The following is a 25,738-nucleotide window of genomic DNA, read 5'->3' as shown; positions in this document are numbered from 1 at the left end:
ATGGCTACCCTTTAAGGGCGCGTTCTTAAGTCTAATACAAAAACACACAGGACTAACAGACATACAACGGTTCAACTATTTGAGACTATCGGTATCGGGACAAGCACAAGCCGCCATCGAATCATTCACGATGAGCGAGGTAAACTACCAAGCAGCATGGGCCCAATTAATGGAAACTTACGATAATCAACGCGCACTCGTTCTCCGGCACACCGCACTACTGCTCGAAACGCCGGCAATGCCAAACAATACGCCCGACGCGATCAACAATCTAGTAAATCACCTTCAATCGCACATCCGTTCGCTGCAAACCCTTGGCCGATCATGGGAGGACATCGCGAATGACTTTATTATCAGCATCGCGATCGATCGTATGGATTCTGAGACGCGCCGAACTTGGGAACAAACATTTTTGGATACGCAGATGCCTCAGGCAACAGCGATGTTTAAACACCTTCGTAACGCATCGCATCAAGGCAGCTCTCGCACGTCAGCGGTCAACCAAGTCAAAACCGCGTTGCCAGAAAACCACCGTCCGTCGACAAGCACGCGATCACGACCCTCGAAAAGATCCTGGGCATCCGCGACGAGATCGAAAGAGATCTCATCATCACCTGTACCTAGAAAACGAACATTCGTGACAACGACTTCTGAACAAGCATGCAAGTTCTGCAACTCGCGAACGCACAAATCCTACGCGTGTCCTAAATTCATGAATATGACAATCGACGATCGCTGGGCAGCTGTGCGAACCGCGAGATTGTGCCAAAACTGCCTGCAATCAAATCACAAGCTCGAGAACTGCGTTAGAGGTCAATGTCGTATGTGCGGACAGAGACATAACACTCGACTTCACACTGATCAGAAATCTACAATTCCAACTGCAGAAGCCTGACTAGCATCGGGAATCGCCAGACAGTTATCGCTTCCTACTCGTACTTTCTTGTCAAACGGAATAACGAACGGTCTGTTAACCACCGCACGAATTTATATACTAGATCGCGATCGCAATCCGATATTGTGCCGTACGCTGATCGACACGTGTTCCAATGCGAACCTCATCACGGACGAACTCGCGAAACGATCGGGCTTACCGACGACCCGTCAGACAGCAGTCATTGAAGCTTTAAATCAATTGAATACCACATCAAGCAGCCTCGTGACCGCCACAGTCAAATCACGATTAACAAATTATCAACGAACACTAACGTTTTGCACAATACCACGGATCGCAGGGACAGTACCAGATAATCAAATCGATCGAGCCGACCTTCGTATACCAGCAAATTTGCCTTTGGCCGATCCAGACTTTCATCGCCCGGGAAAGATTGATATGTTGCTCGGGACCGGACCTGCGTTGTCATGCCTCAGCATAGGGCAAATCAACCTATCAAAACAAAACAACGTTGATCTTATATTACAAAAGACCTAATTCGGATGGATCTTAGGAGGTGATCTCGTCACGACACCACGAATGAGCCATCGAACCCTTTCTACCAACGTAAATTTCGAACTACAAAGATTCTGGGAAATCGAGGAAGGAGCCGTTAAACAATTCGGATCACTTGAAGATCAAGCTTGTGAAAGTCATTTTAGCGCAACTGTGAAACGCAACGAGTCCGGTCGATACATAGTAGCATTACCCTTCAATGAAAAACGGGAACACCACGGAGAGTCATATTCGCGCGCCTTGAACCGTTTTCGAACGCTTGAACGAAAGTTAGAACGTGATCCGGAATTAAGAGATCAATACACAAAGGTGATAGACGAATATCGCTCACTCGGACACATGACACGCGTGACGAACACGCACGCACCAGGGTTTTATTTACCACAACACGCCGTCATAAAACCAACGAGTTCAACAACCAAGCTCCGGGTCGTGTTCGACGGGTCAGCCAAAACAAGCACGAATCTCTCGTTGAACGACACCCTTCGAATCGGTCCCACGTTGCAAGACGACCTTCTGTCGCTACTATTAAGATTCCGAATGCATGCATACGTCATTACCGGAGATATCGAAAAGATGTATCGTCAATTCCTCGTTCAACCCGAAGATCGCCTTTACCAGAGAATATTATGGCGAGACGCACACCAAGAAATCAATACATACGAATTAAACACTGTTACGTTCGGGCTCGCGCCAGCTCCCTATTTAGCCATACGATGCTTACACCAATTGGCAGACGACGAAGCACGCGATTTTCCGGAAGCAGCGGCTCGAATTAAGAAAGACCTATACGTCGATGATTTATTGACCGGTACAGATTCGCTAGCGGAGGCGAAGAAGTTGCAACATCAAACAATCACCCTATTGAAAAGAGGCGGTCTCAATATTCGACAGTGGGCGTCAAACGAACCGAGGTTATTATCAAACTTAAGTAAGGAATTAATCCATCCAAAGATTCTCGGTGATGAATCCACCATGAAAACATTAGGAGTATCATGGGACGCCAGACACGACGCGATTCGATACTCAGTTCAACCTTCCGCAACCACGGAAATCACCAAACGAACCATATTATCGACCATCGCGAAGATCTATGATCCACTCGGGTTACTCGGACCCATTACAATTGTTGCCAAAATATTGATGCAACAACTATGGACCTTAAAAATCACTTGGGACGAATCTGTCCCAGTCAGCATCCACACAGAATGGATGAACTTCAAGGGTGACCTACAACAACTCAACAATATCGAATTTAATCGTTTGGTGAAACTGAACAACGCGAGACAAACAGAAATACATGGGTTTTGCGACGCAAGCGAAAGAGCCTACGGCGCCTGTATATATACAGGGTGTTTACCTACAGGTGGGAGAAAATTTAAGGGGTGGTTCTCGACGATAATATAAGACGAAAATGAAGAATAAAAAAATTGCGATTTCGGCTTCGTTATTTAGTTATTAACAATTAAAAATCCGCCTAAAATGCTGCAACACTTCTAACAAAAGTATACGTTGCGTACGTCAGACAGGCGCGCGACAGTCTCGTATCAAGTGACAAACGCATGCATACCTTGGCTCTCATTTGGGGCCCCAGCGAGGTGAAAATGTTTAAAAAATCGTTGGACGACACTAAACCTACCTACTCGTTAAAATCCACAAGGGCATTTCTAATATCCGCCCTATGGAATTATCGAGTAGAAGGGGTCAATGCCCTTTCACTTTTAAATTCTTCTCACACATATCCACACAAATCCTTATCCTGCACTATAATTGTTCATAAGACCGTACTTATACTGGAATAAACGCTCTAGCACAATTTACAATATCATACACGCACACTACGAGTTTACAGAGAGTACAAGTTTACTGAGGGGAATGAGGAGAATGTAAAGAACTCGTAATCCTTTAATGTTGAAACACTGCACTTTATTGAACTTGATTTACGTCGCGAGACTTGCTCACAGACGGAACGGACATCTTGAGGTCGTGTGATGTCTGCGAACGGAAATCTTCGACGCGTGCGAGAAGAATCGTCCGTACAAGCTAGCATCTGTATGCACACTGATTCAAGCCAGCTGATGAGGTCGATGCCAGATCGATAAAACAAATGAAGAACCTACAGCAAACTACCGCCCAAACATCGCGCGTTGCTATACCAATACATTGTCTATCCTGTTTTCACGAATTTCGTGTGTTACGTCCCGGGTCGGAAATGATCCGACGAAACGAGCCCAGACGGGGCGGGGACGTAACCGCCTAATTTATTTAAGACGATCTTAGATCCACGTGGCGCGTAACGTCCACGTCTGATCGGGGACCCGATACCGGTGTTCGTCGTTGTTGAAAAGGCGAAGAGGGGAATAAATGCGAACCGAGACGGACGTCGTCCGTCGTGAACACCGCGTAGAACTAACACGCATCGCGGTAGTAGAGGTAGAGATGGTTCCCAGTGGTCGAAGTGTCACTATGCGGGTGTGTGCAACTCGTCCGAACGCGTGGGTTTGCTCGATTTGTGGCAGGAGATTTCGATCGAAGGGAATTAGTGTTCTCTCGGTACCGAGCACCCTCTGGGCTCAGACGTACACGATTGATACACCAATTTTAGGGTTAGAAGAACGGACGTAGGAAGTCTAAGGAATTTGCGGAACCAGGTCGGAGTCGAACAACCCGATGAAACACCACGCGCACACTCACTTTCGCGATCACTTTAACCGGTCACTGGGAACGACACTTTAAAAGTGGAAGATATCGAGGAGCAGGATGTTGCTGAATTAAGCTGCGAAATAATGGGTTTAAACAAACAAAGTATAATGAACCAGAAAAGATACAAAGTAATGAGTTGCGAGCAGGGCTCGCGAAACAAAATATAGTGACGGCTTGCGAGCAAGCTCAAACGAAATATATAGCACAGAATAAAATCCAGTAGTATGCGAGCGAGCTCGTACGAAGCAAAAGAGCACAAAAATAAGAATTACGAACTTGAATTATAGTGCGAGCAAGCTCGTACAACAGAATAGCACAAAATAACAATTATAGCTTTGAATCATAATGCGAGCAAGCTCGTGCAACAAAATAGCGCAAAAACAACAATTATAATTTGAATAATGATGCGAGCAAGCTCATATGAACGAAATAGCGCAGGAATAGCAATTGTAATATGAATTATAAAGCGAGCGAGCTCGTCTGAACAAAATAGCGCAGAAATAGCAATTGTAATATGAAAGATAGTGCGAGCAAGCTCGTATGAACAAAATAGCACAGAATAATATCTGTAAATATGGTATAAGAATCTACGAGCAAACTCGACTGATAATTTAGAAACAATTGAAATATAATTGTAAAGAAAATGGTAGAAATGGTAAGGTGCAATACGACCTGAGTATCGTGAGCGATTTGGAACAGAGTCCGAAAACGCGAGAAAATGGACTAAACTGGATTGAAGTCCGAAAACGCGATTGAACTGTACTCGACTGAAGACGCTAGAGAACTGAATGGTGTAAATTCCGAAACTGGAAGAGACTGAACTAGAAGAGAGTCTGAACTGGAAGCGGGTCTGAACTAGCAGAAGAGATTCGCGCGATTTCGTCTTATTTATAATGAGAGCGCGGACCATAGGGATTCGGTGAACCGTGAAGTCCTTTGTCTAAATCATACGAGGTACGGACGAATATGTCGTCGTCGATGTATACTTTTCGCTGTTTGAACGAGGCGACGGTTTAGACGTACGTACACCTGTACTCGCGGTTGCCATGCTGGCGTCCGCTTGTACCGGTGACTATTGCGTCTTTTCCGATTCCCTATGTTCACGCTCACGGGGATATGTATATATATGTATATGTATATATATATATATATATATATATATACAGGGTGTCCCAAGACTCCTTCGACTCCGGGAAATGGGAGGTTCCTTAGGTCATTTGAAGCAACATTTTCCTTTGCACCAACGTCAGCCGGGGCTTTGTTTAGGAGTTATTAACGAAAAACACGGACCAATCAGAGCGCGACCTAGACGCGCGATGGCACGTTCAGCCCGGCGCGCCGGGAGACGAGCGTGGTGTAACGCCGCGATGCCGTAACGAACAAGAGTTTCTCGAGATTATGTGAATCCTCCCCGATTTGGATGAGCTTTGGATATGTTGTCAAGACCATGATTCTGAACAACATTTCCCTTTACAGTTTTTGTCGGCCGGCTTTAGTTTACGCGATAAATGTAAAAACTTTTAATTGTAAATCGATCGATTGTACTATCTTTTACCCGATTTGGATGAGCTTTGGATATGTTGTCAAGACCATGATTCTGAACATTTCTTTTAGACTTTTTGTCGGTCGCGGAAGAACTTTACTTGTCAATTCATATGGGTGGATCTTTTTACCCGACTTACGGCAACGTTACCCGAACGAGAGAAGAAGCAGAAACTGATTGTATTGAAACCTCACTTATTCAGCCGTAAATCCATTTGCTGCTTCGAAATGTGTGTCACTGGGTCACTCGGTGACGAACTGTACAGATGTCTTCAGGTATACGACAGTACCGAAAGCTAAGGGACGTACGGCCAGGTCGACGAACTGCACAGCCGGTGGTAGAAGGCCTAAGGGATGCGCGGTCAAGTCGACGATCCAGAATTTCAGTTTCACTTTCGAATCGGTAAATAATTCGTATGTTTATTTCACACAGATGCCTTGAAATTTTTCCACACTCACAATCACTGTTCACATTTGTCAACACATAGTTATGCACTAATAATAATTGCTTAAACTAATTAAACGATTATTTAATCTAATCACTAGACTGCGGATCTGTATGTAAAATGAAAGTTGGCTGCCGCTATTACAAGGGACAGGAGCCAGACAGATATTTGATTCTTACTGTGATCATTTTAAGAAGTTGAAAATAATACATTGGTGTTCTGAAATTACTTTAATCTCTCTAGTGTCTTAAAATGCACCTACTCATGTTTGCTACAAATGCATGAAATCCGCAGTCTAGTGATTGCATTACCTGATTGTTGTGATTTGTGCAGCAGGACAAGGGATATGGCAATTATTATTAGTGCATAACTATGTGTTGACAAATGTGAACAGTGATTGTGAGTGTGGAAAAATTTCAAGGCATCTGTGTGAAATAAACATACGAATTATTTACCGATTCGAAAGTGAAACTGAAATTCTGGATCGTCGACTTGACCGCGCATCCCTTAGGCCTTTTACCACCGGCTGTGCAGTTCGTCGACCTGGCCGTACGTCCCTTAGCTTTCGGTACTGTCGTATACCTGAAGACATCTGTGCAGTTCGTCACCGAGTGACCCAGTGACACACATTTCGAAGCAGCAAATGGATTTACGGCTGAATAAGTGAGGTTTTAATACAATCAGTTTCTGCTTTTTCCCTCGTTCGGGTAAAGTTGCCGTAAGTCGGGTAAAGAGATCCACCCATATGAATTGACAAGTAAAGTTCTTCCGACCGACAAAAACTGTAAAGGGTAATGTTGTTCAGAATCATGGTCTTGACAACATATCCAAAGCTCATCCAAATCGGGTAGAAGATAGTACTATCGATCGATTTACAATTACAAGTTTTTACAATTATGTATCTCGTAAACTAAAGCCGGCCGACAAAAACTGTAAAGGGAAATGTTGTTCAGAATGATGGTCTTGACAACATATCCAAAGCTCATCCAAATCGGGGAGGATTCACATAATCTCGAGAAACTCTTGTTCGTTGCGGCATCGCGGCGTTACACCGCGCTCGTCTCCCGGAGCGCCTGGCTGAACGTGCCATCGCGCGTCTAGGTCGCGCTCTGATTGGTCCGTGTTTTTCGTTAATAACTCCTAAACAAAGCCCCGGCTGACATTGGTGCATAGGAAAATGTTGCTTCAAATGACCTAAGGAACCTCCCATTTCCCGGAGTCGAAGGGGTCTTGGGACACCCTGTATATATAAATACGCGTAAGATATATATACATATCGCTGTGTATAGGTTTAAACGCGATTTCGGTTTGGATTTTACGAAGGAGGTATAAGCATGTATAAGTATACCATATGTATATATATGTATATACGGCGAGAATTTGCTCGTACGAACAAAGCCGACGCAACACGTCGGTACGACGTTACACGTGATTCTTTCTCATTCTGTCTGTGACCGCGAAATATCTCATGAGTGTGCATTGTGCATTGACCACATTAGCTGTCTTGAATCAGTGTGCATACGGATGCTAGCTTGAACGGACGATTCTTCTCGCACGCGTCGAAGATTTCCGTTCGCAGAAATCGCATGACCTCAAAGATATCCGTTCTGTCTGTGAGCGAGTCTCGCGACGTAAATCAAGTTCAATAAAGTGCAGTGTTTCAACATTAAAGGATTACGAGTTCTTTACATTCTCCTCATTCCCCTCAGTAAACTTGTACTCTCTGTAAACTCGTAGTGTGCGTGTATGATATTGTAAATTGTGCTAGAGCGTTTATTTCAGTATAAGTACGGTCTTATGAACAATTATAGTGCAGGATAAGGATTTGTGTGGATATGTGTGAGAAGAATTTAAAAGTGAAAGGGCATTGGCCCCTTCTACTCGATAATTCCATAGGGCGGATATTAGAAATGCCCTTGTGGATTTTAACGAGTAGGTAGGTTCAGTGTCGTCCAACGATTTTTTAAACATTTTCACCTCGCTGGGGCCCCAAATGTGAGCCAAGGTATGCATGCGTTTGTCACTTGATACGAGACTGTCGCGCGCCTGTCTGACGTACGCAACGTATACTTTTGTTAGAAGTGTTGCAGCATTTTAGGCGGATTTTTAATTGTTAATAACTAAATAACGAAGCCGAAATCGCAATTTTTTTATTCTTCATTTTCGTCTTATATTATCGTCGAGAATCACCCCTTAAATTTTCTCCCACCTGTAGGTAAACACCCTGTATACGAACAATTGATAAATTCGGGTCCATTCACGCGCATCTACTCTGTGCCAAATCACGAGTCGCACCACTTAGCCAAATCACATTGGCTCGACTGGAACTGTGCGGTGCAGTATTATTAGCTACCTTGTTCCAAACCACGCGGAATGCATTGACGCACAATATCGACAAGACCACTTTCTGGACAGATTCGACCATCGTCTTGGGTTGGTTGCGCAAGCAACCGTCAATTTTAAAGACGTTCGTCGCGAACCGCGTAGCCGATATCCAACGGAAAACAGATATTCAGTCATGGCGGTATATTCGGTCAGCAGACAATCCAGCCGACCTTATTTCTCGCGGAATCACCGCAGCCGAGTTCAACAACAATGCGCTTTGGCGTAACGGTCCTGAGTGGCTCTCAAAGGATCAAACGGAATGGCCACCCGCAAGATTCACCAAATGTGAAGAATTACCGGAATTGCGTTCAGTAACCTGTCTAGTCAGTTCGACCATCCTAACTGATGAGATCTTGATGCGATACTCGTACATACACAAACTCCGACGAATCGTAGCCTATTGTTTACGCTTTCGAGTCAAGGATCAAAACACAGGGCCTTTATCTCTTAAGGAAATAAAGGATTCTAATAAACGAATAGTAAAGCTATTGCAAGCCGTCACCTTTGCTCAGGATATTCACGATTTGAAATTAGGAAAATTGTCAAACACCAGTAAATTACAACCGTTGTGTCCATTTCTCGACGACGAAGGAATCCTGCGCGTTGGTGGACGACTACAGAATTCCTCATTGTCTTTCGAACAAAAACATCCGATATTATTGCCTCGGGGACATCACATTACTAGACTTATCATACGAGATTCGCATCAGAAAAACCATGATTCAGGGATTACAGCCACACTCTACGACGTACGACAGTTATATTGGCCAATCGACGGAAAAAATATAACACGCCAAATCATTCGGGGCTGCATCAAGTGTTTCCGGATGAACCCCAATCCCGTCGATTATGTTATGGGCAACCTACCTGCCGCGCGCGTCACCGAGGGTCGCCCGTTCCTGACCAGCGGCATAGACTATTGCGGTCCTTTTTTCATAAAGGAGCGGCAATTCAGAAATCGAGTCCGAGTCAAGGTATACGTGGCCGTTTTTGTTTGCTTTGCAACTAAAGCCGTCCATTTAGAGGTCGTCAGCGACTTGACAACAGAAGCATTCATTGCCGCTCTCAAACGATTTATAGCTCGACGAGGAATTTGCAAGAACCTTTACTCAGATAATGGTACAAATTTCGTTGGCGCGAACAATAAGTTAATCGCACTTCAACAAACATTATCCAAGGATGAGAAATTTAATCATTTTATAACTGCCAAGGAAATTTCATGGCATTTCATGCCCGCGTTATCACCTCATTTCGGTGGATTGTGGGAGGCCGCCGTCAAATCATTTAAACACCACATGAAACGAGTCGTCGGCATAGAACTGTTCACACATGAACAATTTACTACATTCGTTATCGAGGTCGAAGCCATTCTCAATTCGCGTCCTCTGACACCTCTCTCGTCAGATCCAAACGACATGTCCGCTCTTACTCCGGACCATTTCCTGATCGGTGGTTCTTTGACGTGCATTACCGAGACTGATTTCAGCCAAACGCCATCCAATCGCCTGTCTACTTGGCAACATATCCAGAAGGTTAAACAAGATTTCTGGAAACGATGGCACAAAGAATATGTTCATCAGCTTAATATTCGTCACAAGTGGACCAGGGGAGGTCACGAGATCAACATCAGAACTGTTGTACTTCTGAAGGACGACTCTCTGCCACCATTGTGTTGGCATCTAGGTCGAATACAACAAATTCATCCAGGGCCAGACGGGATCATAAGGGCAGTAACCGTTCGTACCATCAACGGCACGTACACGCGAAACGTGAAGAGGCTGGCGCCTCTTCCTAATTTAAACAGCGCACAATCATCCAGTGCTGCTGTCTCAACCTAAACCAAGTGAGTCAATGTCTTATATTGTATTGATCGATCGAACCGATCAACGAGGGGGAGCATGTTCCGTCGCAACGGATCGTAGTCCTACACAAAGAAATGTTTTTCCTCGCAAGAAATTCGTTAACGGAAATTCTCCTTTAAACATAAAGAACCATGGCATCTGCAGTGAACCGTACTGCCGCGCGAAATAAAGAGCTTAAGGGTCGACTTCGTACTTTATTTACGATATAGCCGTTACCAACCGTTTTTCGGATTAGAAGATTATTTATGCTACGGTCACTCAGGTACGGCCAAATGTTATTTTGTACATCCGGCAATTCTCGGAATACTTACTTCGTCCGGGGTTAAGAATATTCACGGTCACTCAAGATACAACTCTAAAGAACCCTCGCCGTCATAAATTACAACCCCAAATGTGTAACCCCAGATGTGTACGCCCGCGTTCGCTAAGCTCGGTCCAAGGTTAAACATTCAATTCTTTAAGGACACGGTCAAGGGGCGACAGTCAACCGTCGAGCGACGTCAATTACCGCTCTTGCCTTCATACCAGGTAGCACCCCACTCTTCCTTCCGACTAGACCAGCCTCTCAGTCACCATGGAAGGAAGTTTGAACAATTAAGGGTGTCCTGATTGGTAAACGACGAGTTGACTGAACCAACCCGGACAGTTCTTTCCCTCATTACAATAGATTCTACTTCCCTTTCCTTGTCTAAGGTCAACCTCTCCACCCACGAGGAGCCTAACCGACCTCTCGCTAAGACCAACGTCCAGTACTTTCAGCAGTTCGCTTCCGAATCTCTGAACGAGTAACACTGACCAGTCTTGCTTGAGCGTCTCACGTGATTGCTGCATACACGATCAGCACATTTCACTACAATACAGATCAACACGGTTTGATCTGCGCGCGTCTAAGGCAGGATCTGTTGGATTTGCCTTACTGACGAGTTCACCAACAGATCTAGAACGAAACGCGATTCCTCCAGTCAATTCCTTATCCACACGATCCGTTATTTAAATTGAAACAGTTGTCTAAGATTAGTTTGGCGGGCAACATTCGAACAGTCGCGAACCCATTTCTCTACAATCGAACATTTTGAAATTGGTAGTTCCGCGATCGAACAAGCAGAGAAAATCTTACAGTGCCTCCTCTTGCTGCACGCGGAGTCGAAGAACTTGAGACAGATGGTCATCTTCATGGAAGAGAAAATGGTAAATTTGAGGGGGCGAATTGAAGAGATGTCTTCCGTCAGGGAGAACCGACGGTCCCGCAGGTGTAACGACTGCCGACGCCCGCGAAGGTCCTCGCGGAGGCGCTAACCGGCGAGACCACATGCAGCCAACGGGATGTGCTAATGCTAATACCACAACAACGTCCATCAGTGCAGAGGTGGGCATTATTTGGCGTAAAAAATATTTGAAATACTATTTAATATTTTAGATTTTATATTTTGCTTAAAAAAAATAGTATTTTATTTGAACAATCTGAACCTCGAAATAAAATATTTCTATTTTAATAATCTGAAATGTGCAAAGTAAAATATTTCTATTAGTCCAGTCAATGAAAAGTTGTAGAGGGAAATGGAAGGAACACAATTTTTAACTTTGGGCCTTTGTTTGGACTAGTTAGGAGGTAAACATATTAAAAGTCCCCACTCCTAGGAGATGAGCGGGGTGCACGGGGCACGTAGAAGGTCCCCTTTTTCGGTTTTCCGTTTATATCTCGGAAACTATGTGTCCTAGCGATAAGACCATTCTATACAAAATTGAAGCTGACAAAATGTGCTATAAGATTGATTGCATTCAGTTTTTCGCTATCTCGCACAGTTCCCGAGATATTCGCGCTGAAAGTTCACTAATTCTGCTAGTTAGCTAGTCAAATAAGGCAAAAATTTCTTTCTCACAATTAGTGAACTTTTGAGCGCGGATATCTCGGAAACTATGCGAGGTAGCGAAAAACTGAATACAATCAATCTTGTGGCACGTTTTGTCAGCATTAATTTTGTATGGAATGGTCTTATCGCTGGGACACATAGTTTCCGAGATATAAGCGGAAAACCGAAAAAGGGGACCTTCTACGTGCCCCCCTGTAAGCCGCACACCTCCCAGGAGTAGGGACTTTTAGTATGTTTGCTTCCTAACTAGTCGAAACAAAGTCCCAAAGTTAAAAATTGTGTTCCTTCCATTTCCCTCTACATCCCCCTTACGAGCATTCATTGACCGGACTATATTTTAATAATCTGAAACACAAAAATAGAATATTTTATTTTTTGCATCGTTATATACCTAATACTGTCAGAAATCGCATTACTAATTTAATATTTATTATTTTAGCAATAATTTAAAGTAGAGAAATGGTACTTAATATAAGAAACTATATCATTTGCCACATTTTCGTTTTATTTTTTTCTTTGATTGCTGCTATTACTGCGTATATCCACTTCAGTTCACAGCATATGCCTACTGAGGTTTGTTGATAAACATACACAGTGTATCTTACCACCAGGAAACTATTTATAGTCAGAAATCTATTGAATGTGAACCATAATTTTGAGCAATAATATTTAAAATTAAAATCGAAAATAAAGACAAAGTCCAAATATTTTCAATATTCTTAAAATAAAATACTATTTTCAAATACTATTTTCAAAAATTACTGCAACAAATAAAATATGTTATTTCCAAAAATTACTTCATCAAATAAAAAATTTTATTTTCAAAAATTACTTCATCAAATAAAATATTTTATTTTCAAAGTTGTACAGACACTATAAAATAAGTAGGATTATTTAGTATTTATTATTTGAAATACTATTTTCGTTCCAGATCAAACGATTCACGTTACAGAGTTCAAAAACAATCGCGACCGCAGTCCGACGTTACGCCGCACAGTGGTCTGAGAGCGGCAGAAAACGGCAAAAACCCTAGGAAAGCTTTATTTCGGGGAAAATCTCGACAAAAAATGTTTGTAACCGTTCTTGATCACGAAAAATAGTAAATACATTAAAAAATAAGTAATAAATTAATAATAAATAATACATTTTACACTTAAATTGAATATAAAGTAAAAAAATGAAATATAATTCAATTTAAATTAAAGATAATAAAAAATGATTCCTCTCCATATAAAATAACTACTTAATTTACAAAACAATAATTTCATGTCAATTAAAATAAAATGAAATAATTTCATGGAAATTTATTATGTACAGTCTACAGGTAAGGTTTATTTACATTTTGATCACGAAAAATAATAAATAAATTAAAAAATAATTAATAGAATAATAATAAATAATACATTTTACACTTGTTTTTGATAGTATGCATTGTGAGAATTGTTAACACGATTTTTCAAATATTTCCGATGATTTGACAAAAAATTTTTCAAACGAAAGTTTATCAGTGTTCACTTTTCTACCAACTTCAATACAAAAAATTAAAGAAAAATCTCTTTTTGTATAAAAAATGAAGGTCATCTCAATTTTTTAAATATTAACATATTTTTTTTCTTTACTTCATAATATTTTAACTGATATCAAGACGATTCCAACGACATATAATAATATAACATTAAACCTTGAAATAACGCTACAATAGTTTTGTCAATGTTCGGAACCTCAAGTGTTTCAGAAAGTGGAGAGTTATTTGACGCGTTCTCGCCGACATTTCATGAGATAAAACCCAAAGCCGCAGGTTACCGCAGCTGAACTTTGCATTTATTGTTTACTTAGATATCTACAAACGTTATTTTGCCATTGGCACGTTGGCGCAGTTTGGCGCAAGAGAGATATCGTCTTTCAAACTTCATTAACGTTGCTCTTTTCCCCGTTTAATAGCATTATTTGCAAAACTACTCGAAAAAATTAAAAATAAACATTTTTCGCGGTTTACTCCGGGTCTTCATCCTTGAAGGAAGCCAGAAAAGGAAACATTATTTACATTACTATTTTTACAGGCGCATACGGTTTCTTCAAACATGCGCTTGAATTTATGCTGAAAACTAGGTATGACTAGCATGGCCAACTTTATGGCTTTCTACAACAAAGTGAATTTGGATTTTGAACTGATTCATCCTAGAAATGTTTGAATTTACTCTCTTACTAGTCAAAAATATAAAAAATTTGGTTTTTTAAGAATCTTGAAAATATGGGGTTTTTGCCGCTCCCAGACCACTGTGCGGCGCGGCGCGGCCGCCCAGGGCGCGCTCTGATTGGTCCGTGTTTTTCGTTAATAACTCCTAAACAAAGCCGCAGTTGACATTGGTGCAAAGGAAAATGTCTCTTAGAATGGTCTCAGGAACCTCCCATTTCAATTAAGTACACGAATTTTGGGACACCCTGTATATTTTTTAAGCAAAGATACTTGGGGTGATGGGCAGAAAATTATTTGAATAAAATTTTCGAGGATACTTTAATGAATAAAACCACTAGAAACAGTCTTAATTCTATCGAGTTTAGGTTTTTCGTAATCGGCAGAACGCCACGAATTGGCTCGTTTCACTTTCGTAAGGGCGCAGCACGGAAAATAAATAAGTTCAGCATTCGCTCCATAGCGGTTTCATGCCGAGCTACCTGCTGGCCGGGGGATTGCTCGGCCGTGTTTATAGCACTACTATTGTGTTCTGGGCTCAGGCCTCAGGGCTCGACCCTCGGGCGTCGGTCGTGAGTAGGATATATAGGGGGGTTCTGTGACACTTCCCAATTCAGGCGGTTCTGAGGAACTTTCCAATTCACGGGAGAGCGGTACCGCATTGCACAAGCATTACGTCATCTAGGCCAAGGACAAAGCTGTTAGGCACCGCCCCCCTTCTTTCTGACGTCATCTAGGCCAAGGACAAAGCTGTTAGGCACCGCCCCCTTCTTTCTTACGTCATCTAGGCCAAGGACAGAGCTGCTGAGTCATCACTTAATGGTATTGCACAAGCATTACGTCATCTAGGCCAAGGACAAAGCTGTTAGGCACCGCCCCCTTCTTTCTTACGTCATCTAGGCCAAGGACAGAGCTGCTGAGTCATCACTTAATGGTATTGCACAAGCATTACGTCATCTAGGCCAAGGACAAAGCTGTTAGGCACCGCCCCCTTCTTTCTGACGTCATCTAGGCCAAGTCCAATTCACGGGAGAGCGGTACCGCATTGCACAAGCATTACGTCATCTAGGCCAAGGACAGAGCTGTTAGGCACCGCCCCCTTCTTTCTTACGTCATCTAGGCCAAGGACAGAGCTGCTGAGTCATCACTTAATGGTATTGCACAAACATTACGTCATCTAGGCCAAGGACAGAGCTGTTAGGCACCGCCCCCTTCTTTCTTACGTCATCTAGGTCAAAGGCAGAGCTGCTGAGTCATACCCCCTTCTTTCTTACGTCATCTAGGCCAAGGACAGAGCTGCTGAGTCATCACTTAAGGGGTGGTACCGCAGAGCGGTATTGCGCAAGCATATATTACATCATATTTTTTCGCGGGGAGGGGGACAATCCCTCTGAAAGATTATACTCCTTTGGTATTGCACAAGCATTACGTCATCTAGGCCAAGGGCAAAGCTGATAGGCACCGCCCCCTTCTTTCTGACGTCATCTAGGCCAAGGACAGAGCTGCTGAGTCATCACTTAATGGTATTGCACAAACATTACGTCATCTAGGCCAAGGACAGAGCTGTTAGGCACCGCCCCCTTCTTTCTTACGTCATCTAGGTCAAAGGCAGAGCTGCTGAGTCATAGCCCCTTCTTTCTTACGTCATCTAGGCCAAGGACAGAGCTGCTGAGTCATCACTTAAGGGGTGGTACCGCAGAGCGGTATTGCGCAAGCATATATTACATCATATTTTTTCGCGGGGAGGGGGACAATCCCTCTGAAAGGTGATACTCCTTTGGTATTGCACAAGCGTTACGTCATCTAGGCCAAGGACAGAGCTGTTAGGCACCGCCCCCTTCTTTCTTACGTCATTTAGGCCAAGGGCAGAGCTGCTGAGTCATCACCCTTATCTTTAAGGGTAGCAACGAATAAATAGGACACGATGGAATGTGAATTGTAGTCTTCGCAAATGTTCCATCGTTGCAAGCGTTTGTCATGGTAAAAAGTTATTCAATAAGGACACGATGGAATGTGAATTATAGTCTTCGCAAACGTTCCATCGTTGCAAGCGTTTTATCGTGGTAAAAGTTATTCGGTATTCATAATTATACCGTGGCGCATCAACGGATGCTCAAGCGATATCTTTGGTGTTGTTTCATGTAAGATCCTTCATTGTTCCATACGTGACGGTTTTCGCATACTGTCCGTTAGACTTGTGGAATGAATGTATCGAGGAAAAAAAATGAAATGACAGCACCAACGTTGAAAATTTAGCTTGGCCTCACGTTATAAATTCATACTTGAGCGATCATTTCTCCATCGAGCTGAAAACATTGGTGGTACGTTTAATGCGAAACGACACAACGAGTCGTGTATGTTTCACTTACACGAAAAGATTTAGTCAAGTTGTGGCGCGATGGCCGGTGATCAATTCCCCGTCCGCGATATTGAACATCATCGAAACGGGCGAACATCGCATCGTTGGATGCAAAGTGTAATTATATTTTTGAGAACTGGAAATTTAACGAATGATATCAAATCAAAGTTGAAAGGAATATTTTGTTAACAACCGTGCGGTAGCAAGATGATTGAAACGTTGTATTTTTTTTAAAAACTTTTTTTATTTTTTTATTTAGATGAATCAAATTATGCAAATCCTGGACTTGGACGGATTCATGGTTGGCAAAAAATTTCTATGCGAAGAGTTGGCAATAATAAATATGCATGATGGTTCATTTGAAAAAGCCGATTTTAAACTGAACATGGATTTTTCCGATTTGTCATACGCAGACAGAAGAACTGTTACTTACATTAGAAATTACATACACGGAATTCCATTCAAGGATTTTGGACATGAAAAATACAGACAAGCAGATATATATGATGTGATAAAAAATTTTGTTTCTAATTATGAGAATCCTTTAGTTGCTTACAAAGGAGGATCGTTTGAAAAACAACTATTGCAACATTTAGGAATACAATCGGTAAATTTAGAAGTATTTGGTTGTCCAAAATATGAAGAATTAATAAATTATCCTGGATATAATGTTACTAATAATCATATATGTCAGCTTCACTGTTACTCATCGAAGCACAATCATTGTAGTTTAAGCGAAGTTATAACATTTCGCGAATGGCTCAATAAACATATTATATGAATTACGGACTATATTTATTATATGATGTCCTTCGCTCGCAAAATATCCCTACCAGACCAACCGCATGATTATCGTTTTGAATATGAGAGACTTCAGAGTTTTGACAACTGGGGATATAATGATATTGTCAATCCTAAAGATCTTGCCGCAGCAGGGTTTTTCTACATAGATTTGGAGGATTGGGTGAAGTGTTTCGAGTGTGGCTTACAACTGCATGAATGGGAAACAGAAGATGATCCGGTGATAGAACATAAAAAATGGTCGAGAAAATGTCAATTCATTCGCGGAAAAAGTTGTGGCAATGTACCGATTGGGGTGGACTCCGAAACGATTCAGCCACTACCACGCGGTAAAGACGAATGTGGATTATAATGTACTGTCTATCTTATACATGTTAAATAGTCAGTCTGCAAGTTGTTCGGGGGCTACCGTCCTTCTTCAATGCTGACACGAAAGCTTTGCACACGTCGCTCGCATTTTTTACTCTTCATTAAAATAAAATTATTTGAGAATATCTCTTTTGTATTTTTTTTTATTACAACATTACATACAATTCCTACAGAAAAATGAAATTGAAGCAGAATTATCGCAATATAAAGTATAGTCGTTTAGAAAAAATTAATTATCATAATTAAAATACGAATAGAAAAAATATAATTAAAGTATATTCGTTTTAGCTATCCACGAATTATGTGATGCGTCCATTCCCAGCCATTTTACATATACTTTATTTCCTTTTCTGCGTAATATTTTTTCAACTAAGTATATGTCAGAATATTTTACCGCGCGTATCTCATGTTCATAAAATCCTCCGGCAATAGACCGAGCATATTTTTTGCAAAGTCAGCATATTTTTCAGGGGACTTGGTTTCATGTTTCGCGATACCCCCTTCTTTCTTGCGTCATCTAGATCAAGGCATACCTTAGAGTGGAATAGTTGCTGAGTCATCATACCCCTTATCTTTAAGGGGTATCATATTTCGAAACATGTTCGAACGTGTTTCGCGGTACTCCCCTTTCTTTCAAGCATTACATCATCTAGGTCAAGGGCATACCTTAGAGCGGAATAGTTGCTGAGTCATCACCCTTATCTTTAAGGGTATCATATTTCGAAACTCGAACACGTTTCTAAGAGCGGTATTGCACAAGCATATATTGCATCATATTTTTTTCTAAAAAATTAGACCGATTTTGCAAAGTCAACATATTTTTCAGGGGACACGTGCACTTGGTTCACCTTGAAACGTGTTTCGCGGTACCCCTCCCCCTTTCTTTCAAGCATTGCGTCATATTTTTTTCTAAGAAGAGTGAAGGGATACATGTTTTAAAAGAGTGTGTGTCGTCGATGCCGAGTATCAAAATGTTTGTCAAGTGCAGTGGATGGGGCTTTCCCCCATCATAGAAGTTATCAAAATGTTATGTTCGGTAACATAATCCCCTGACAATCTGATTGAACTGAGCCATATAAAGGGTTATCGAAACTGTCAGGAATCTTAGAAATCAAACTTCTACCCCCACTGAAAAAAATGTACATCGTATACCGAAGATTGAACGTATGTTCTTCAAAATTTTAAAAAAATTTCTTTGCGTTTCTCAAATATTTTGTAGTCAACGATGGTCCTTCGGGCAAGCTCGCGCATGTTTTCAGATAATTTAAAAATTTTTTTTCAGATTTTACAAATCTCTCTCTCTCTCTCTCTCTTTCAACCCCGTACTTGTATTGAATAAACCATCCAAAGTTCATTATTTTTTATATCAAAATAATATTGAATAAACCATTATTTATATTACTACTTACTATTTTGCTTACTACTTACTACTACTATACATTATTACTATTATTTATTGAATAAACACAAAATTATTTGAAAGGTCTCATTTTTTTTTTTATTTAGAACTATCTTCCTCCTCCTACTATTACAATTCAACTCGTGTAAAACGGCTGGAAATGGATGCGTTGTAGATATATTCTTAATTTATTCGATAAATACTCATCCTAGCGCTGTGATACTTGATATTTATTGTTAAAATAAAAGAAAGAGACGCGAACAGTAGCCGCCGCTGGTTCAAAGGCCTACGTTGTCGCTGTTCTTCGTTACCTTCGAAATTACAGTAATAATATCATCCACTCTCCATACAGCGAGATATTTTTTTACATTAGTGGTAGGGATTCTTCATTATTCTTTGTTTCCTGCGAACAGACAGTTATATATCATGTTATATATACTTTAGTGTATTTCTTTCTTTGAAAAAATTTTATTTACCTTCGAGCGACGATTCTTTGACGAATCCGCAGACGTCCATACCGCGCGGGTTTGGCGGGATTGTATCGGGATCGACTCCGATCGGTACGTTGCCGCAGTTCGCCTCGCAAACGTATCCGCAGGATCTCGACCAGGCGCGATGCTCCTTCATGGGATCGTCGTCCTCTTCCCATCGAGTCAGCTGTATGCCGCATTCAAAACATTCGACGAAATCCTCATCACCCAGATGGAAAAATCCTGCGATGGCGAGTTTTTCAGGTTGAACGATGTGCGAGTAACGCCAGTTGCGTTACTCCAAACTTTGGAGTCTGTCGCGCTCGAGGCGATAATCGGGTGCTGCTGTGGGATTCTGATCGGTTGTTGCGACGGCTGCAGAATCCATCTCTGATTTCGCAATCATTATGAAAACACTATGCGGAAAGTAAAAAGAGTTGTTGTGTTTTTTGGCGTGGAAAAAATTCAAAGTTGCGTTTTATAACTGATACTTTGCATGTTTTTTATAATTGTTAACCCATGCTTGAAATGTTTGCACTTCGCGCAGACAGCAATGGTATGTAACGTTATTTGTTGGTCGCCAACAGTGAAGTCGACACGGTTCACCGTTGACAATTTCATACACGGGATCACGAACTAGTACATCATATTTCGGACAGTTGAAATCTTCTAAATTTATGGAGTTTATTTTCATTTTCCGAAGGATGTCTCTCTCGAAACATCCTCCTTTGTATGCTACGACGGGATTCGCGTAATCACGCACAAAACTTTGTATAATTTTGAATATATCATTCTGTTGATATTTTTCATAGCCGAAATCTTTAAATGGAATCCCGTGTATGAAGTTGCTGACATACCATGCAGACTTTCTGTCGGCGTCGGATAAACAATGAAAGTTCTTCCCTAAGCGAAATTCAGAGAGTTCGAACGAGCCGTCGTGACAAACATCGATAATGGCCATTCTTTGCATATAAAATTTTTTTCTACAATGAATCCGTCCATGTCAATGATTTGAGTGATTCGATCCATCTACATAAAGAAAGTTTTTTTATCAAATTTTCAATCATTTACTAATTTTTTATACTCACCGTTGAAGAAAAGGATGGGATGATAAAAAACACACGATGTAACTCCGTATAGCGACCGTGATTTTCAACGTTTGTTATGATATAACTTCGTACAACGACTGTGACGAGCAATTTATAATGAATACCCCTACCACTAATTCAAAAATCTATGGGGAGGGGATGATATTATTACTGTATTTTTTCTTTTTAATAAATATGAGTTTAATTGTATGAGTGGGGGGAGGAGGATTGTTTTTAAATAAAAACAAATATCTTTCTCGTAATTTTTTATTTGATAAAGTATATATTTTTATCTGCATAAGCGGTTTAAGTAATTTTTTCGAACAATGTTTATCAATTCATGCTGCAACCAAAGTATACGTGGACACGCTTAACGCGAAGCTTGAATCCGTGATCGTGAAAAAACTGGTCAAAGAACTGAAAACCGCTAAAGAGACGATAAAGTCTGAACTATTAGCTAAACAGGATGAAAAACTGATCGAAGACCTGAAAACCGTTAAAGAAACGATAAAGTCTGAAATACTGGCAAGAAACGTGTCGACGGTCCTTGAGGGAAATCCATGGATACCATTCGTCATATTGCATACTATACATGCGCTATACCTGTACCTGTACCTGTCTGTAGCTGCTTATGTACCTGTCTATATCTGCCTGTAGCTGTTCCTGTACCTATCTGTAGCTGTTCCTGTGCTTGTCTATACCTGTCTGTAGCTGTTCCTGTACCCCTGAAATAAAAAAGAAACTAAAAAGAAAGAAGGGGGGTGTGTGACTTTCACATCAACTCGCGGGAAGTGACGTCACCACAAGCGGTTGCAGACCACACGTGTTGAGCGAAGTTTGAACGTGTTCAAAAAAATTATACAAAGTTTTGTGCGTGATTACGCGAATCCCGTCGTAGCATACAAAGGAGGATGTTTCGAGAGAGACATCCTTCGGAAAATGAAAATAAACTCCATAAATTTAGAAGATTTCAACTGTCCGAAATATGATGTACTAGTTCGTGATCCCGTGTATGAAATTGTCAACGGTGAACCGTGTCGACTTCACTGTTGGCGACCAACAAATAACGTTACATACCATTGCTGTCTGCGCGAAGTGCAAACATTTCAAGCATGGGTTAACAATTATAAAAAACATGCAAAGTATCAGTTATAAAACGCAACTTTGAATTTTTTCCACGCCAAAAAACACAACAACTCTTTTTACTTTCCGCATAGTGTTTTCATAATGATTGCGAAATCAGAGATGGATTCTGCAGCCGTCGCAACAACCGATCAGAATCCCACAGCAGCACCCGATTATCGCCTCGAGCGCGACAGACTCCAAAGTTTGGAGTAACGCAACTGGCGTTACTCGCACATCGTTCAACCTGAAAAACTCGCCATCGCAGGATTTTTCCATCTGGGTGATGAGGATTTCGTCGAATGTTTTGAATGCGGCATACAGCTGACTCGATGGGAAGAGGACGACGATCCCATGAAGGAGCATCGCGCCTGGTCGAGATCCTGCGGATACGTTTGCGAGGCGAACTGCGGCAACGTACCGATCGGAGTCGATCCCGATACAATCCCGCCAAACCCGCGCGGTATGGACGTCTGCGGATTCGTCAAAGAATCGTCGCTCGAAGGTAAATAAAATTTTTTCAAAGAAAGAAATACACTAAAGTATATATAACATGATATATAACTGTCTGTTCGCAGGAAACAAAGAATAATGAAGAATCCCTACCACTAATGTAAAAAAATATCTCGCTGTATGGAGAGTGGATGATATTATTACTGTAATTTCGAAGGTAACGAAGAACAGCGACAACGTAGGCCTTTGAACCAGCGGCGGCTACTGTTCGCGTCTCTTTCTTTTATTTTAACAATAAATATCAAGTATCACAGCGCTAGGATGAGTATTTATCGAATAAATTAAGAATATATCTACAACGCATCCATTTCCAGCCGTTTTACACGAGTTGAATTGTAATAGTAGGAGGAGGAAGATAGTTCTAAATAAAAAAAAAAATGAGACCTTTCAAATAATTTTGTGTTTATTCAATAAATAATAGTAATAATGTATAGTAGTAGTAAGTAGTAAGCAAAATAGTAAGTAGTAATATAAATAATGGTTTATTCAATATTATTTTGATATAAAAAATAATGAACTTTGGATGGTTTATTCAATACAAGTACGGGGTTGAAAGAGAGAGAGAGAGAGAGAGATTTGTAAAATCTGAAAAAAAATTTTTAAATTATCTGAAAACATGCGCGAGCTTGCCCGAAGGACCATCGTTGACTACAAAATATTTGAGAAACGCAAAGAAATTTTTTTAAAATTTTGAAGAACATACGTTCAATCTTCGGTATACGATGTACATTTTTTTCAGTGGGGGTAGAAGTTTGATTTCTAAGATTCCTGACAGTTTCGATAACCCTTTATATGGCTCAGTTCAATCAGATTGTCAGGGGATTATGTTACCGAACATAACATTTTGATAACTTCTATGATGGGGGAAAGCCCCATCCACTGCACTTGACAAACATTTTGATACTCGGCATCGACGACACACACTCTTTTAAAACATGTATCCCTTCACTCTTCTTAGAAAAAAATATGACGCAATGCTTGAAAGAAAGGGGGAGGGGTACCGCGAAACACGTTTCAAGGTGAACCAAGTGCACGTGTCCCCTGAAAAATATGTTGACTTTGCAAAATCGGTCTAATTTTTTAGAAAAAAATATGATGCAATATATGCTTGTGCAATACCGCTCTTAGAAACGTGTTCGAGTTTCGAAATATGATACCCTTAAAGATAAGGGTGATGACTCAGCAACTATTCCGCTCTAAGGTATGCCCTTGACCTAGATGATGTAATGCTTGAAAGAAAGGGGAGTACCGCGAAACACGTTCGAACATGTTTCGAAATATGATACCCCTTAAAGATAAGGGGTATGATGACTCAGCAACTATTCCACTCTAAGGTATGCCTTGATCTAGATGACGCAAGAAAGAAGGGGGTATCGCGAAACATGAAACCAAGTCCCCTGAAAAATATGCTGACTTTGCAAAAAATATGCTCGGTCTATTGCCGGAGGATTTTATGAACATGAGATACGCGCGGTAAAATATTCTGACATATACTTAGTTGAAAAAATATTACGCAGAAAAGGAAATAAAGTATATGTAAAATGGCTGGGAATGGACGCATCACATAATTCGTGGATAGCTAAAACGAATATACTTTAATTATATTTTTTCTATTCGTATTTTAATTATGATAATTAATTTTTTCTAAACGACTATACTTTATATTGCGATAATTCTGCTTCAATTTCATTTTTCTGTAGGAATTGTATGTAATGTTGTAATAAAAAAAAATACAAAAGAGATATTCTCAAATAATTTTATTTTAATGAAGAGTAAAAAATGCGAGCGACGTGTGCAAAGCTTTCGTGTCAGCATTGAAGAAGGACAGTAGCCCCCGAACAACTTGCAGACTGACTATTTAACATGTATAAGATAGACAGTACATTATAATCCACATTCGTCTTTACCGCGTGGTAGTGGCTGAATCGTTTCGGAGTCCACCCCAATCGGTACATTGCCACAACTTTTTCCGCGAATGAATTGACATTTTCTCGACCATTTTTTATGTTCTATCACCGGATCATCTTCTGTTTCCCATTCATGCAGTTGTAAGCCACACTCGAAACACTTCACCCAATCCTCCAAATCTATGTAGAAAAACCCTGCTGCGGCAAGATCTTTAGGATTGACAATATCATTATATCCCCAGTTGTCAAAACTCTGAAGTCTCTCATATTCAAAACGATAATCATGCGGTTGGTCTGGTAGGGATATTTTGCGAGCGAAGGACATCATATAATAAATATAGTCCGTAATTCATATAATATGTTTATTGAGCCATTCGCGAAATGTTATAACTTCGCTTAAACTACAATGATTGTGCTTCGATGAGTAACAGTGAAGCTGACATATATGATTATTAGTAACATTATATCCAGGATAATTTATTAATTCTTCATATTTTGGACAACCAAATACTTCTAAATTTACCGATTGTATTCCTAAATGTTGCAATAGTTGTTTTTCAAACGATCCTCCTTTGTAAGCAACTAAAGGATTCTCATAATTAGAAACAAAATTTTTTATCACATCATATATATCTGCTTGTCTGTATTTTTCATGTCCAAAATCCTTGAATGGAATTCCGTGTATGTAATTTCTAATGTAAGTAACAGTTCTTCTGTCTGCGTATGACAAATCGGAAAAATCCATGTTCAGTTTAAAATCGGCTTTTTCAAATGAACCATCATGCATATTTATTATTGCCAACTCTTCGCATAGAAATTTTTTGCCAACCATGAATCCGTCCAAGTCCAGGATTTGCATAATTTGATTCATCTAAATAAAAAAATAAAAAAAGTTTTTAAAAAAAATACAACGTTTCAATCATCTTGCTACCGCACGGTTGTTAACAAAATATTCCTTTCAACTTTGATTTGATATCATTCGTTAAATTTCCAGTTCTCAAAAATATAATTACACTTTGCATCCAACGATGCGATGTTCGCCCGTTTCGATGATGTTCAATATCGCGGACGGGGAATTGATCACCGGCCATCGCGCCACAACTTGACTAAATCTTTTCGTGTAAGTGAAACATACACGACTCGTTGTGTCGTTTCGCATTAAACGTACCACCAATGTTTTCAGCTCGATGGAGAAATGATCGCTCAAGTATGAATTTATAACGTGAGGCCAAGCTAAATTTTCAACGTTGGTGCTGT

General features: G+C 40.7%; 1 protein-coding gene across 1 annotated transcript; it reads left to right on the top strand.

Annotated features, from left to right (window-relative positions):
• The first annotated feature begins 1,789 nt into the window (after positions 1-1,789).
• Positions 1,790-10,364, top strand: LOC143214208 (uncharacterized). The gene is made up of 2 exons (XM_076434944.1): positions 1,790-2,789; positions 8,482-10,364. Exons 1-2 carry the CDS (start codon positions 1,790-1,792, stop codon positions 10,362-10,364), a joined length of 2,883 nt encoding a protein of 960 aa, XP_076291059.1.
• The last annotated feature ends 15,374 nt before the right edge of the window (positions 10,365-25,738 follow it).

Source organism: Lasioglossum baleicum, chromosome 12 (genome assembly GCF_051020765.1).
Source record: "Lasioglossum baleicum chromosome 12, iyLasBale1, whole genome shotgun sequence".
Classification (NCBI taxonomy): domain Eukaryota; kingdom Metazoa; phylum Arthropoda; class Insecta; order Hymenoptera; family Halictidae; genus Lasioglossum; species Lasioglossum baleicum.
The sequence above is the reverse complement of the archived record's forward strand: the minus strand, read 5'-3'. Positions and strand labels throughout refer to the sequence as shown.

Coding starts and splice junctions, on each gene's coding strand:
- LOC143214208 (XM_076434944.1), top strand. CDS start 1,790: ATGACACGCGTGACGAACACGCACGCACCAGGGTTTTATTTACCACAA. Junction 2,790..8,481: donor CGAAAGAGCCTACGGCGCCT/GTATATATACAG, acceptor TGTGCGGTGCAG/TATTATTAGCTACCTTGTTC.